The 12788-nt window shown below is 47.6% G+C and overlaps 1 protein-coding gene across 3 annotated transcripts; it reads left to right on the plus strand.

Moving 5' to 3' along the window:
- Positions 1-5588: 5588 nt before the first annotated feature.
- On the plus strand, positions 5589-8790 carry LOC309866696 (chymase). 3 transcript variants are annotated; one of them, XM_082734480.1, is made up of 5 exons: positions 5589-5681; positions 6351-6501; positions 7466-7601; positions 7818-8072; positions 8468-8790. In XM_082734480.1, exons 1-5 carry the CDS (start codon positions 5627-5629, stop codon positions 8609-8611), a joined length of 741 nt encoding a protein of 246 aa, XP_082590606.1. In that variant the 5' UTR covers positions 5589-5626; the 3' UTR covers positions 8612-8790. The 3 variants fall into 3 exon arrangements, with proteins under 3 accessions (XP_082590606.1, XP_082590607.1, XP_082590608.1); XM_082734481.1 differs by having other exon boundaries at positions 5618-5681; positions 6328-6501; positions 8468-8786; XM_082734482.1 differs by lacking the exon at positions 5589-5681 and having other exon boundaries at positions 6491-6514; positions 8468-8786.
- Positions 8791-12788: the final 3998 nt, after the last annotated feature.

Genomic DNA, 12788 nt, shown 5'->3' on the forward strand with positions numbered 1-12788 from the left:
AAGGGCCTATTTAGCCAGAGCGATTCCATCCGGTTAAATAGTAATTTTGTTGTTTTTGCAGTAAAACTTAAACTGACCCTGCCCCCCCACCAGGGGACTTACTTAAAAGCAAGTCCAGGAAACCAGTCCCAGGTAACAAAACCTAAATACAAGGGTGGGTCAGGCCAGGTGGAGACATCCAACCAGTGGGGCACACATACTCTCTCTCCCTAGCTACCAAGGAATGTGGGCCCCGCCTTTGGGGCGCCAATTCTGACCAAGGTGATAGGCTAGTTCCAATATCTACTATATGGCAAATTATGATTCAATTGGTCACTTACTTGCATGTGACCTAGCATGACTGTGCAGCGTTCTCTGTGTGTTGCAATCTCATTACACACACACCTGTGTGTGGTCAGGCTCAACCACATGGCCCTTGCCCTTTAAAAGTTAGTCAGTAAGGCGGGGGGGGGGGGGGTTGCCCTCTCTGTAAGAGGGGGTCTGTTTGATTCTCGATGCTTGGCGCGAAATAAAGCTTTGCTTGACCTTTGCTTTGTATCATTCTCGCTCCTTTGATTACGGACCCATCAATGCTGTACTATATGTTGGCTAATTGGATTTAAATTTTTTTTTAATTTTTTACTTAAAAAGAAAGAAAACTAGAGTGCCTGGATGGCTCAGTCATTAAGCGACTGCCTTCAGCTCAGGTCATGATCTCAGGGCCCTGGGATCGAGTCCCGCATCCGGCTCCCAGCTCAGTGAGAAGCCTGCTTCTCCCTCTCCCACTCCCCCCCTGCTTGTGTTCCCTCTCTTGCTGTGTCTCTCTCTGTCAAATAAATAAAATCCTTTTTAAAAATTAAAAAAAAAAAAAAGAAAGAAAACTTGGTTATTCAAGAACATCACCTACAGAAGGAGGCAAGCCCAGCGAGGCAAGCCTACCTTACCTCAGGAAAATAAAGCCCATGCTGCAAAGGATGTACCATGTGCCTGCTTCGTGACACTGCTGTGTCAGTCAGATGCAAGATGGCACAAGCCCAGACCATCAGCTGTCCCTCTCCACAGCAGTTCTCACAACAGACATCAACAGGTGTGGAAGTTTACAGCCACCGTAAAACCTACATGGCAACTGAAGGGTTGAAACCACTCTCTGTCACGTGCTCAGTCAAGAAACCCATAGCTATCACTCAGAGAAGGTTGTTAAGAAACATCCAGGCAGCTCAAAGTTCAAAGAATAAAACAAGACTGTACAAAGCAGAACATGGCTGGAGTCTGGTGCAACTACTTTCCCTATAGCAGGTTTAGGGGGATTTAGAGGAAAAGATAAGTAGCCCCCACGAGGACCTGGTCACCACTTACCCATCTAATGGTTACATGTCAGCACAAGAGATAACACAAAGGGACAGAATCAGCATTTCTTAAGGACCGACCCTGTGATATTTTTCATCTCACAACATATTTAATTCTCCAAAAGCCCTGTTTCACCTCATTCTTTGTATTTCACTGAAGTCGTAACTAAGGCTGAGAACTTAAGGGACTTTTCTAAGGCCAGACAGCTCGTTAAGTGGCAGAAGCAGGATTCAAGCCCCCCCACATCGAACTGCAAAGCCAGCTGTATGCCTTGAAAGTCAAAGTGAATGATAGCACAGATCATCAATGTTTCAGGAACACGGAGAAGGAATGATCCCTCGGCCTTACCATAGCTAAGGAACAACACCGTCATCAAATGCCAGTGCTTTTTTATCAGGCGCAACCCTTTCCCACCCGCTAACTGTGAATCTTAAAGAAGACTGTCCAACCTCTGCTTTATCATCTTCAGCAATGGGGAAATCACTTAACTACCCTCCCCACACATTCATGTTCTAACAACAGATTAGTAGTAAAATCGTCCTTATACAGAGTCAGTATCTTCTTCAGACATGTAGAATCAGATATGGAGGCCATGTAGCCAGAAACAATGGTGAACTACACTGCAGGATTGTTCAACAAAGGCCTCACAGCCCATGGACATGGCCCAAAATTTTCCCCCAAAACCAGACCCCTCAGCCACTCACCCTCACTAGAAAAACTAATTCCACATGGTGCCTGCTCCCTTGGGTAACACCTTTCTAAATCAAACTGTACACCTACCTATCTGATTGGCAGAGTCTCAATGACAAGACCGGAGCCTAGATGCAAGAGAATCTGAGAAAGGAAGTTTACAGATGCCACCTTAGGAAAGCAAGAATCTGGGTTGAGAATTTCCCTAATATAAGACATTCCCCTATGTCCACTACAGTCCATCACTCAGCTGCCCAACATGAACACACACTCCTTCTCCACAGGTGACTTTCCTAAAACAAAACTTCCCTCATTGAAAGTCATCTTCAGGGCGCCTGGGTGGCTCAGTGGGTTAAGCCGCTGCCTTCGGCTCAGGTCATGATCTCAGGGTCCTGGGATCGAGTCCTGCATCAGGCTCCCTACTCAGCAGGAAATCTGCTTCTCCCTCTCCCACTCCCCCTGCTTGTGTTTCCTCTCTTGCTGTTTCTCTATCAAATAAAATCTTTAAAAAAAAAAAATGGGGCGCCTGGGTGGCTCAGTGGGTTAAGCCGCTGCCTTCGGCTCAGGTCATGATCTCAGGGTCCTGGGATCGAGTCCCGCATCGGGCTCTCTGCTCAGCAGGGAGCCTGCTTCCTCCCCTCTCTCTCTCTCTCTGCCTGCCTCTCTGCCTACTTGTGATCTCTCTCTGTCAAATAAATAAATAAAAATCTTTAAAAAAAAATAAAAGTCATCTTCACTATCTCTTGCACAAAGGAAAATGAGTTTCTACTGTCCCCAGAACTGAAATAAGCCCATCTCCGCACTAACCACTTTTAGCTCCAAGGAGAGGATCTCCAGGTGATACCCATTCCAGCTCTAATTTACTCAGACCCCCAAACTGTGGACTCAGCTGAAGGTCGACCACCAACAGCATCCTATATATAAAATAACAGAAGGAAGGCAGAAAGCAGAGAAAAAGGAAATCGGTTCAAATGCGCAAATACACTCATGACAGAGCAAGGAGGGAAACAGGGACAGACTACCCTTTTTCGTTCTGAAATTGGCCCCTGACTGGAGCAGTACCTATTTCATTCTCTTGCCACCAGTACAGGTGAAACAAAATTGAATGTTGGTAAACCTGAGCCTTAATGATGCTGTGGGACGACCCCACTAGCCCTGGACTACCTACCTTTCAACTTCTCATTACATGAGTGAAAACTAGAAATGCTTCATTTGTTTACTCCTCTGATTTGGGGTGCAACGGGGGCAAGCCCACAGGACAGGGCTTCTCCGGGTCCAGATTCTCCTCTGTTCTGTTGATGGTAGAAGGCTCAGAGGAAAGTTGCCATTTTTAGCAAATAAATGTAGGATTCCCAGATAAATTTGAATTTCAGATAGGCAATTTATTTCACTATGTCTCATTTAACAGTGAAGCATACTTATACTAAAAAAAAAATGATTTGTTGTTCATCTGAAATACAAATTTAACTGGACATTCTGTATTTTTTAAATATTTATTTATTTATCCTAAAGAGCGAGCTCGTGAACAGGGGGAAGGGCAGGGGGAGAGGGAGAATCCTCAAGCGGACTCCCCACTGAGCACAGAGCCTGATATGAGGCTAAATCCCAGGCCCCCAAAAGCATGACCCGGGCCCAAAACAAGACTCCACCCCTCACCCAAATGAGCCACCCAGGAACCCCTGGACATTCCATATTTTATCTGTCAGACAAAGAAAATTGAGTACAGGGACTTATCAGACATTACAAATACATGTAAATATAATTATTCCAGAAAGGGTGAGAGTTTAGGACAACTGAGGACCTAACAATACTAAGGGACAGATCACCCTAGTCACAAGCCCAAGCTGAGACCAAGGGTATGGTAGAACGATTTGGGGAAGGTGGTTTTTCCCTGCGCTTCCCCATCTCTGAATTAAATGGCTTCTAAATCTCCAAGAGAGGGGTACCAGGTGGCTCAGTTGGTTAAGCATCTGCCTTTGGTTCAGGTCATGATCCCAGCATCCTTGGATCAAGTCCCACGTCAGTCTTCCTTAGCTTAGCAGGGAGTCTGCTCCTCCTTCATCTGTGGCTCTCCCTGATTGTACACACTCTCTCTCTCTCTCTCTCTCTCTCTCTCTCTCTATCTCTATCTCTGTCAAATAAATAAATAAAATCTTTAAATGAATAAATAAACCTCCAAGAGAAATGACACTCTACCTGTTACCATTCTCTTCCCTAGACTCCCTGCTCCCCCAAGTCTGGGTAAAACAACAGATATGAAGCTTGAAACCCAGTCGTAATAGTTATGAGTTCTATGATCTTATTCATGTTCATGTGTTTGAGCCTCAATCCTACATTCGTAAAATGACAATAATGGTATTTTATGAGTTTGTTGTGGAGTAAAACCTCTTGTACCAACATCCGTGTACATTATATTTCAGCAAAATAAGTTTGAATGTGAGAGGAGGAACACCAGGCTTCCAGAACAAACCACTCTTCTCCATCTACATCCCCATTAGTGGGGCTCTATTTCTCTATTTTTCTGTGGTGGTAGAGCAGAGAAGGCCCTTGATTTGGAATCAGGAAAATCTATTTCTGAACCATAAGCCTCAACAACCAATCTATAAAACTGAGCTAAAAATCCCTACTTCACAAGGTCATTATGCAAATGTATCTAAGAGGTGGGACACTAAATGATCCATAGGCTCTCAAAAAATGCAAATTCTGGGTACCTGGGTGGCTCAGTGGATTAAAGCCTCTGCCTTCAGCTCAGGTCATAATCTCGGGGTCCTGGGATGGAGCCCCACGTTGGGCTCTCTGCTCCATGGGCAGCCTGCTTCCCCCTCTCTCTCTGCCTGCCTCTCTGCCTACTTGTGATCTCTGTCAAAGAAATAAATAAAATCTTTAAAAATATCTGAATTCCGATCCTATTTGCTATTGTGATAATATGTGTAAAGTCCTACAATAGAGTCTGTTACCTTCCCACATCTACTCTCCATGGATCTTCTGCCAAGGAACATTTGGTTCAAAGGAAGTGAGAGATTCAGATCAGTGGTTTTCAAATTGCAGGTAATCATCCATTAAGTGGGGTGCTGTTCATATTTTAATATGGAGTAGAACAGGGTGGAATGGAAAATGAAAGCACTGCACATGACAAGGATAATTATTGTTTCCCGAAATTTCTAATTTGTATGTGTATATTTGTGCTCATGTACTCACGCATGTGTATATGTGCATTGGGTCCTTCTGCAAAATGCATTTCCTACTATGGGCCATAAAAGTGCATATGTTTCTGGATGCTCCACATAAGGACTCTCCCCACCCATGTTTCTGAAGACCCTTTAACTGCCCTACATGGGAAAGACATGATCCCTCCAGCCCTGCTCCCCAGATAAGGCACCCTGGTTGAAAGCTCATCCTGGAAACCAGAACTTGGGGGTCAGGCCTCCACTTCACCTTCGGCAAAACAGAAGGTAACTTAGAGGGAACTTCTGATCTTAGGATGGGAGAAGAAACCATGATGACGCAGTTCCTGTGGTTACCAGCCCAGCCCTTTGCTCACTGCTGGAGTTATAAAACCCAAGACCAGAAAACAGAAGCAGCATCTGCGTGGGGCACCCTCTCTAAAAAGATGCATTTTCTTCCCCTCCCCCTGCTGCTCCTTCTATGCTGCAGAGCTGAAGCTGGTAAGTCTTGGGGTTCTTCCCTCTGGAAGCGGCAGGATCAGTCCCCAAAACAAAGTTGAGTCTGAAGATAGCTGACCCTTAAACAAGGTTGCAGCATCTCGCAGCAGGAGTCCGGACCGAAGTTCCACTTGGGGTATGCCCACCCAAACTCCGTGGCTACCCAGCCTGGAGTAGTTCCCAGGGACAAGGAACCCCATTGGCCAGGGATAGCCCTCAACAGGTGGGAGGAAGAGGGGCATCTCCTCATGCTAGAATGTGAGATACTGTCCAGAAGGTCCTATGCTCTCTTCATCCTCTGACTACATTTTACCTTGTAATGGGCCATTCTGTGATACTGTTCACGACCTACAGAGAGAAGGTCAAGGAACCTGGAGAGCTGCCCTGCACAGGGACGGAGGAGCATTAAGGCACAGGCAGCATGGGAGTGGGGAACATCTGAGGTGAAAAATGCCTGAATGGCATCTGCGGCCAGATTGGCTGTTACACCTGCAAGAAGGAATGAGAATTTATATGGGAGGCTGTGGATGGGGAGACCAGATAGCAGCGGGGTTCCTGAGGGGGACAACGGGCAGGGTACAGGGTGAGAATGAGATTCAAGAGAAGCCTTTCCCAACTTCAACCCATCCTATGCATTCTCTGTGTTCAGGCCCTGGGGGCTCTCTGTTCCAGGGGAGATCATCGGGGGCACAGAGTGCAAGCCACACTCCCGCCCTTACATGGCCCTCCTGAAAATCATCACTCCCCAGAATCGCCTGATGTCCTGTGGTGGTTTCCTGATAAGACGGAACTTCGTGCTGACAGCCGCTCACTGTGCAGGAAGGTGACACAACAAGGTTCTGTCTATCTCCAAAGGGAGATAAAGAGCCAGGGTAACATCCAAGGATGCACATTGGGCAGCCTGAGGATGGGTCCCTGGACTGGGAAAGGCAAGACTTGAATTTAAGGAAACTGTTCCCATGATTGATGGATGCCCTGATCTTTGATCTTTGATCACTTTGATCAGCAACCCCACAAAGGAAAAAGGAGGCTCTAGCCAAGTGTCCTTCCTCCAAATGTAGTTCCCATCTCCCCGACCCCAACAAATGAGATATGTGACCTTCAGGGGCCCACCCAGTTTTTTGTTGTGGTTGTTTTGTTTTTTTTAAGATTTTATTTATTTATTTGACAGACAGAGATTACAAGTAGGCAGAGAAGCAGGCAGAGAGAGAGGAAGGGAAGCAGGCCCCCTGCTGAGCTGAGAGCCCGATGTGGGACTCGATCCCAGGACCCTGAGATCATGACCTGAGTCGAAGGCAGTGGCTTAACCCACTGAGCCACCCAGGCCCCCCAGGCCCACCCAGTTTTCCAGGCCACTTTCTCCCTGCCTTTTCCAAGAACACTGGCGTTTAGTTGTCAGGGACCTGACCCATCTTTTCCAAGGAAGGCCAAGAACAAGGCCAGGCCTACCAGGGACTCCACCACCTCCCTCTTTCCTCTGGCATCTCTTGCTCCGGAGGACTGGCTCTCATAAAGGGCTCCCTGAACTAGCAAGCACTAACTCTGTCCCTTGGATCCTCCATGGCCGGCTCAGTCCCCAGCAATTCCTGAAGGTCCTGGAAATTGTTCCTGTTCCCTGAGTGAAATCTGAGCCCCCCAAATGCCACAAGTGGCCCAGGAAAAGGGGGGGGGGTGAGTAGAGTTCAATAACTGTGATAGACTCCAGTTCCCTTTCCTCAGAGAGGGCACATCCCAGGAGAAACTGGAGACCACTGTTTCTCCATGTCCATTCTTCTCCCTCACCACAGTTCCATAATGGTCACCCTCGGAGCCCATAACATACGAAAGAAAGAAGACACATGGCAGAAGCTTAAGGTCATAAAACAATTCCCTCACCCAAAATACGATGACCTTACTCTTCGCCATGACATCATGCTACTGAAGGTGATAATTTCTTTCTCCCCCGTCTTCTCTTAGTTTTCTCCTTCAGGTCCCCATTGCCCTGAGATATCCCCAGCCTGCCTCTGGACTCCAAGCCCACCAAGTCACCCCCACTAGGTGTAGTTCTAATGGGAAACAATTTGCCCTGTCCTCCCCTGATTTCCTCCAACTACGCCATCACCCCTTTCTAGCACTGACAACCCCTCTTGCCCTTCACAGTTGAAGGAGAAAGCCAACCTGACCCTGGCCGTGGGGACGCTCCCCCTTCCACCCCAGTTCAACTCCATCCCACCTGGCAGAATGTGCCGGGTGGCTGGCTGGGGCAGAAGACAAGTAAACGGAACAGGCTCCGACACTCTGCAGGAGGTGAAGCAGAGACTTATGGATCCCCAGGCCTGCAGACAGTACAGAGGTTTTGACCACAACCTCCAGCTGTGTGTTGGCAATCCCAGGAAGACAAAAACTGCATTTGAGGTGACCATCCGACACGGGTTCTTTCCTACAGATCACTGTTTGGGGTCCAGAACGTCTCCTGGAAGGAGATGGGGTGGGAAGACTATCAGCCAGTGACAGGGTCTCAGATCATAAGGGCCTAAGGAACTGGAATTGCCCCTCTGCAGATCTACCCCCCACCCCGCCATGTAGGCTCTGACCATCCCTCCTAGACTGCTGCACAGCACACATGGGGTGGCAAGAAGGAAAGGGAAAAGGGCCATCAAACCGAGATGTATAATCTCATGAGAAGCCAGGGTTGCTGGGTCTGACCCGAGGTCTCACTGTGACTCGGGACTGGGACCCACAGGAAGGAATGGATGAATTCCCTGCTCACCTTCTGTGTGCTCTCTCTCCCCCACACCTCTGTCCCACAGGGAGATTCAGGGGGCCCTCTTCTCTGTGCTGGGGTGGCCCAGGGCATTGTCTCCTATGGACAGTTGGATGCAAAGCCCCCTGCTGTCTTCACCCGAATCTCCTACTACCGGCCCTGGATCAATGAGGTCCTGAAGCAGAACTAAGCCTGGAGGGAGCCTGAGCCAGCCCAAGGGGAAATCTGGACCTGAGCAGGCTCTCTGTACCACTTACTCCAGAGCTGCCTCTGGTCTCTGCTGAGACCCCACCATGTCCCTTAGATCCAAGAGGGCTCCTCCAGGTCACAGAGTCCTCAAAAACCTCAATAAAAACCCAGCTTCATGATGTAAGCATGTGTCCTCTCTCTGGTGCTCCTTCTCCTGACACAGAGCAACCAGCCCCCAGCATGGGGAGCCTACAAGCGTTGGAAGGAATGGGGGTGTGGGAGGGGGGCATAAGTGTGAGAGAGACAGGGAAGAAATAATGAAGAAAAATTAGGGAAAGAAAGAAGAGAGAGAGAATCCCTGGAGAGGCAGGATTGGTATTTCTGACTTAAACAAGATGTTGCACCAGATCCTTGCTGTAATCAACTCTACACCAATTTGGATTTACCTCTAGGTATTCAGAATCACTAAGAACAGTGTGAATCACAAGCAAAAATGTGAGATGTTTAGAGCATCCCTGACCTCTCCCCACTAGTTACCAAGAGTAGCACCCCTCCCCACTAAGTTAACCAACCAGAAGTTTCTCAGGGCATTACCCAGTGGTCCCCAAGGGGCCAGGGGAGTGGGAATCATCCTCAGTGAGAACCGCTGGCTTAAATATGCGATCTAGGGAAGGTAGTTAGTGCCACATAAGGCTCTCCTATAGTCCACCTCGATAAGATCTGCCATCTGTGGAGCTTCAGTGTGAGATGCAAAGAAGATTGTCTCTCACTCTGTGCTGCAAAACAGAGAGCTAAAACAGATAAGAGGAGGGATAGCTTCTTAAGTTCTATGTGGGCAACATCCAGCCACAAGGGCTGCACCCAAACCAGTAGGAAGTCAAAAGCCTAGTGTCTACCCAACACAAGGTCTTGCCCGTTGAGGGACTGGCTGGGGGACAGAAGCCAGGGCAGGAGGATGGGGAAGGGTACAAGGGGAGCCTGAGGCTGATAGGTCTCCTGGCTTCTGAAGGTATAGCGAGTCCCTGCAACTCTTCCTAGCAATTGTCTTTAAGACATTATCAGAGATAATGTCTTACAAAAAGATTCATGAATAAAGATTTTAATCTCTGCATCGTTAATAATTGAAAAATTGGAGTGGCACCTGGGTGGCTCAGTGGGTTAAGTTTCTGCCTTCAGCTCAGGTCATGATCCCAGTGTCCTAGGATAGAGCCCCCAATCTGGCCCTCTGCTCAGCAGGAAGCCTGCTTCCCCCTCTCTCTCTGCCTGCCTCTCTGCCTACTTGAGATCTCTGTCTATCAAATAAATAAATAAAATCTTTTTTAAAAAATTGGAATCCTGGGCGCCTGGGTGGCTCAGTGGGTTAAGCCGCTGCCTTCGGCTCAGGTCATGATCTCAGGGTCCTGGGATAGAGCTCCACATCGGGCTCTCTGCTCAGCGGGGAGCCTGCTTCCTCCTCTCTCTCTCTGCCTGCCTCTCTGCCTACTTGTAATCTCTCTCTGTCAAATAAATAAATAAAATCTTTTTAAAAAATTTGTTTTCAAAAACACTCAATCACGTGGGAAAATTCGAAGTGTGAGTGTAATACAGAATTGTTGTCCCTGGGAAGACCTGGGACTTCTCCTCTCACTGTAAACTATCCCTTGACTGAACATCCCTCCACCAGGCCATGAGAGATTTAGAAGCTAACAATCTCTGCCCAGATAATGCAATTTGTGATTGGGGCCATTATTTACTGAGTCTATGTTTTTTGTTTGTTTGTCTGTTTGTTTAAGATTTATTTATTAGAGAGAGAGAGAAAATGAGCAGGGGAGAGGCAGAGGAAGAGGGAGAGAGAGAACCTCAAGCAGACTCTCTGCTGAGTGTGGACCCAATGTAGGACTCGATCTCAGGACCCTGATATCATGACCTGAGCCCAAACCAAGAGTAACATGTTTAGCTGGCTGAGCCACCCAGTCTATGTTTTTGATTAAACGATGAAAAGTTTCTGGCCTTACTCAAACTTAAGAGTACTTTCAACTTACCTGGATATTTGAAGTATTTGAAATTTTGTGTTTTTGTTTCTGTCACTTGGCTTTAGGGCTATGAAACACCATGGCTCCCCAGAACTACTTCAAGTTCATGTCCTCATCAATTAGGAAAAGATTGCATTATTGGGCGGGGCTAGCCAGGAAACTGAGATCTTTGCTAATTTTCGTGATGGTTTTCCTGAGGACAGTCTTCTTTGATTTTCATCTCACACATGACCTTATCTGCATTGGGCTTGCAGGCTCAGAAAATGCGGCATGACCAACTGCAAGTTTTCCATCGTCAGCCCCACCTCTGGGCCGTGAAACAGTCACATCAATGTGTTCTTTGGGCCTTTATCTCAAAGGGTCTGTCTGTCAGGTCCCAGCAGGGACAGAGGGCATAATTTAGAAAAAGTCCAATGGAGGATCTATGTGCAAAGAGAACAGGAATTTATGTATTTTAGGAAAATTTAGGAAAGGTCCAATAGAGGATCTATGTGCAAAGGAAACAGGAAACCAAAAGGTGGTGGTCATGTACCCCAGAACTGGCAACAGTATGAAGCCACCACTGTCCCTTTGGCATGAAGAGGGCTGGGTAAGGAGTGGTTACAGAAATACAGAAGGAGGGCTGAAGCTCTGCCTCCACTAGCTCGAGCTATAGCAGCAGGATGGGAGCTGTGGGACCATGGGTCTGTGGAAGAACCCTAACAGACACTGAGTATCTGATCTTGGGACATCAAGTGACTGTGATCACACTGACTGAATTAAAAGCCCAAGTTCCAGGGCGCCTGGGTGGCTCAGTGGGTTAAGCCTCTGCCTTCGACTCAGGTCATGATCCCAGGGTCCTGGGATCGAGCCCAGAATCGGGCTCTCTGCTCAGCGGGGAGCCTGCTTCCCTTCCCACCCCCCACCTGCTGCTCTGCCTAATTGTGATCTCTCTCTCTCTCTCTCTCTCTGTGTGTGTGTGTGTGTCAAATAAATAAATAAAATCTAAAAAAAAAAAAAAAAAAAAAAAAGCCCTGGTTCCCAGGCATAGCCTGGGAGATTTGCTTCCACCAGAACCGAGGATATCTTAAAAGTTCCACAAAATCTAAAGTTATGGCTGCCAGCTGTCATGTCAAGTCTGTCTTGATGGCGAGCAAATCCCTAGGCAACAATGAACTTACCCCACTGGCATGGATAACTCACCCTTATTATTATACCAAGATAGAGGCGTTGCCACACAATAAAGGGCAGGAAGAAGTGTGAGGCACACCTTGGGGCTTCTGTCCAGTAACAACTAAAACATGTAGCTGTAGCAACCCAACCCCCACGCCCCCCAAAAAAGCACAGGAACCACAGAGATAAAGGTCTGGGTTACCCTAGTGGGTAAACAATTTAAACCAACAGAAGAGTTTGCCAAGGAGTGGACCAGGAAGGGAATGGGGATAGATGCCAGGGGAGAGAGACAACTACTCATGGTGGCCCTAGGACCAGCTGCCACTAAACGACTGTATCCTATCCTTACAAAGAGACGAACATTTAAGTCAGTAGATTTTGTGAGTTACCTGGGTGGTTTAGTGGGTTAAGCATCGGACTCCTGGTTTCCACTCAGGTCATGGGATCAAGCCCTGCCTTGGGCTCCCTGCTCAGCACAGAGTCTATTTGTCCTCTGGTCCTCCCCCTGTTCGTGCTCTCTCTCTCTCTCTCTCTCAACTAAATAAATAAAAGCTTTTTAAAAAAATCTTTTAAATCAGTAGACTTTAAGTAAGCCTCCGTAATGCAAGGGGCTTCATCCCATCAGGTGAAGGCCTTGATAGCAAAGACAGGTTCCCTACAAAGGAATTCTCAAGACTGTGACAGAGAAAACCTGTCTGTTTCTAGCGGCTGCCCTGAGGAATTCAGATTCAAGACTGCAACTTCAGCTCTTACCTGAACTTCCAGCCTGCTGGCATGACCTACAGATTTCAAACTTATCAGCTCCCACGGTGGTGTGAGCCAATTCTTTAAAATAATATCTTTTATATGGGGTGCCTGGGTGATGCAGTCAGTTTAGCAGCGGACTCTTTGTTTCCATTCAGGTCATGATCTAGGAGTCATGGGGTCGAGCCCCGCATCTTTCTCCACACTCAGTGCAGAGTCTGCTTGGGATTCTCTGTTTCCCTCTTCCTCTGCCCTTCCTGCTTGCTCTCT

Source organism: Mustela nivalis (assembly GCF_964662115.1).
Source record: "Mustela nivalis genome assembly, chromosome: 6".
In the NCBI taxonomy this organism is placed as follows: Eukaryota; Metazoa; Chordata; class Mammalia; order Carnivora; family Mustelidae; genus Mustela; species Mustela nivalis.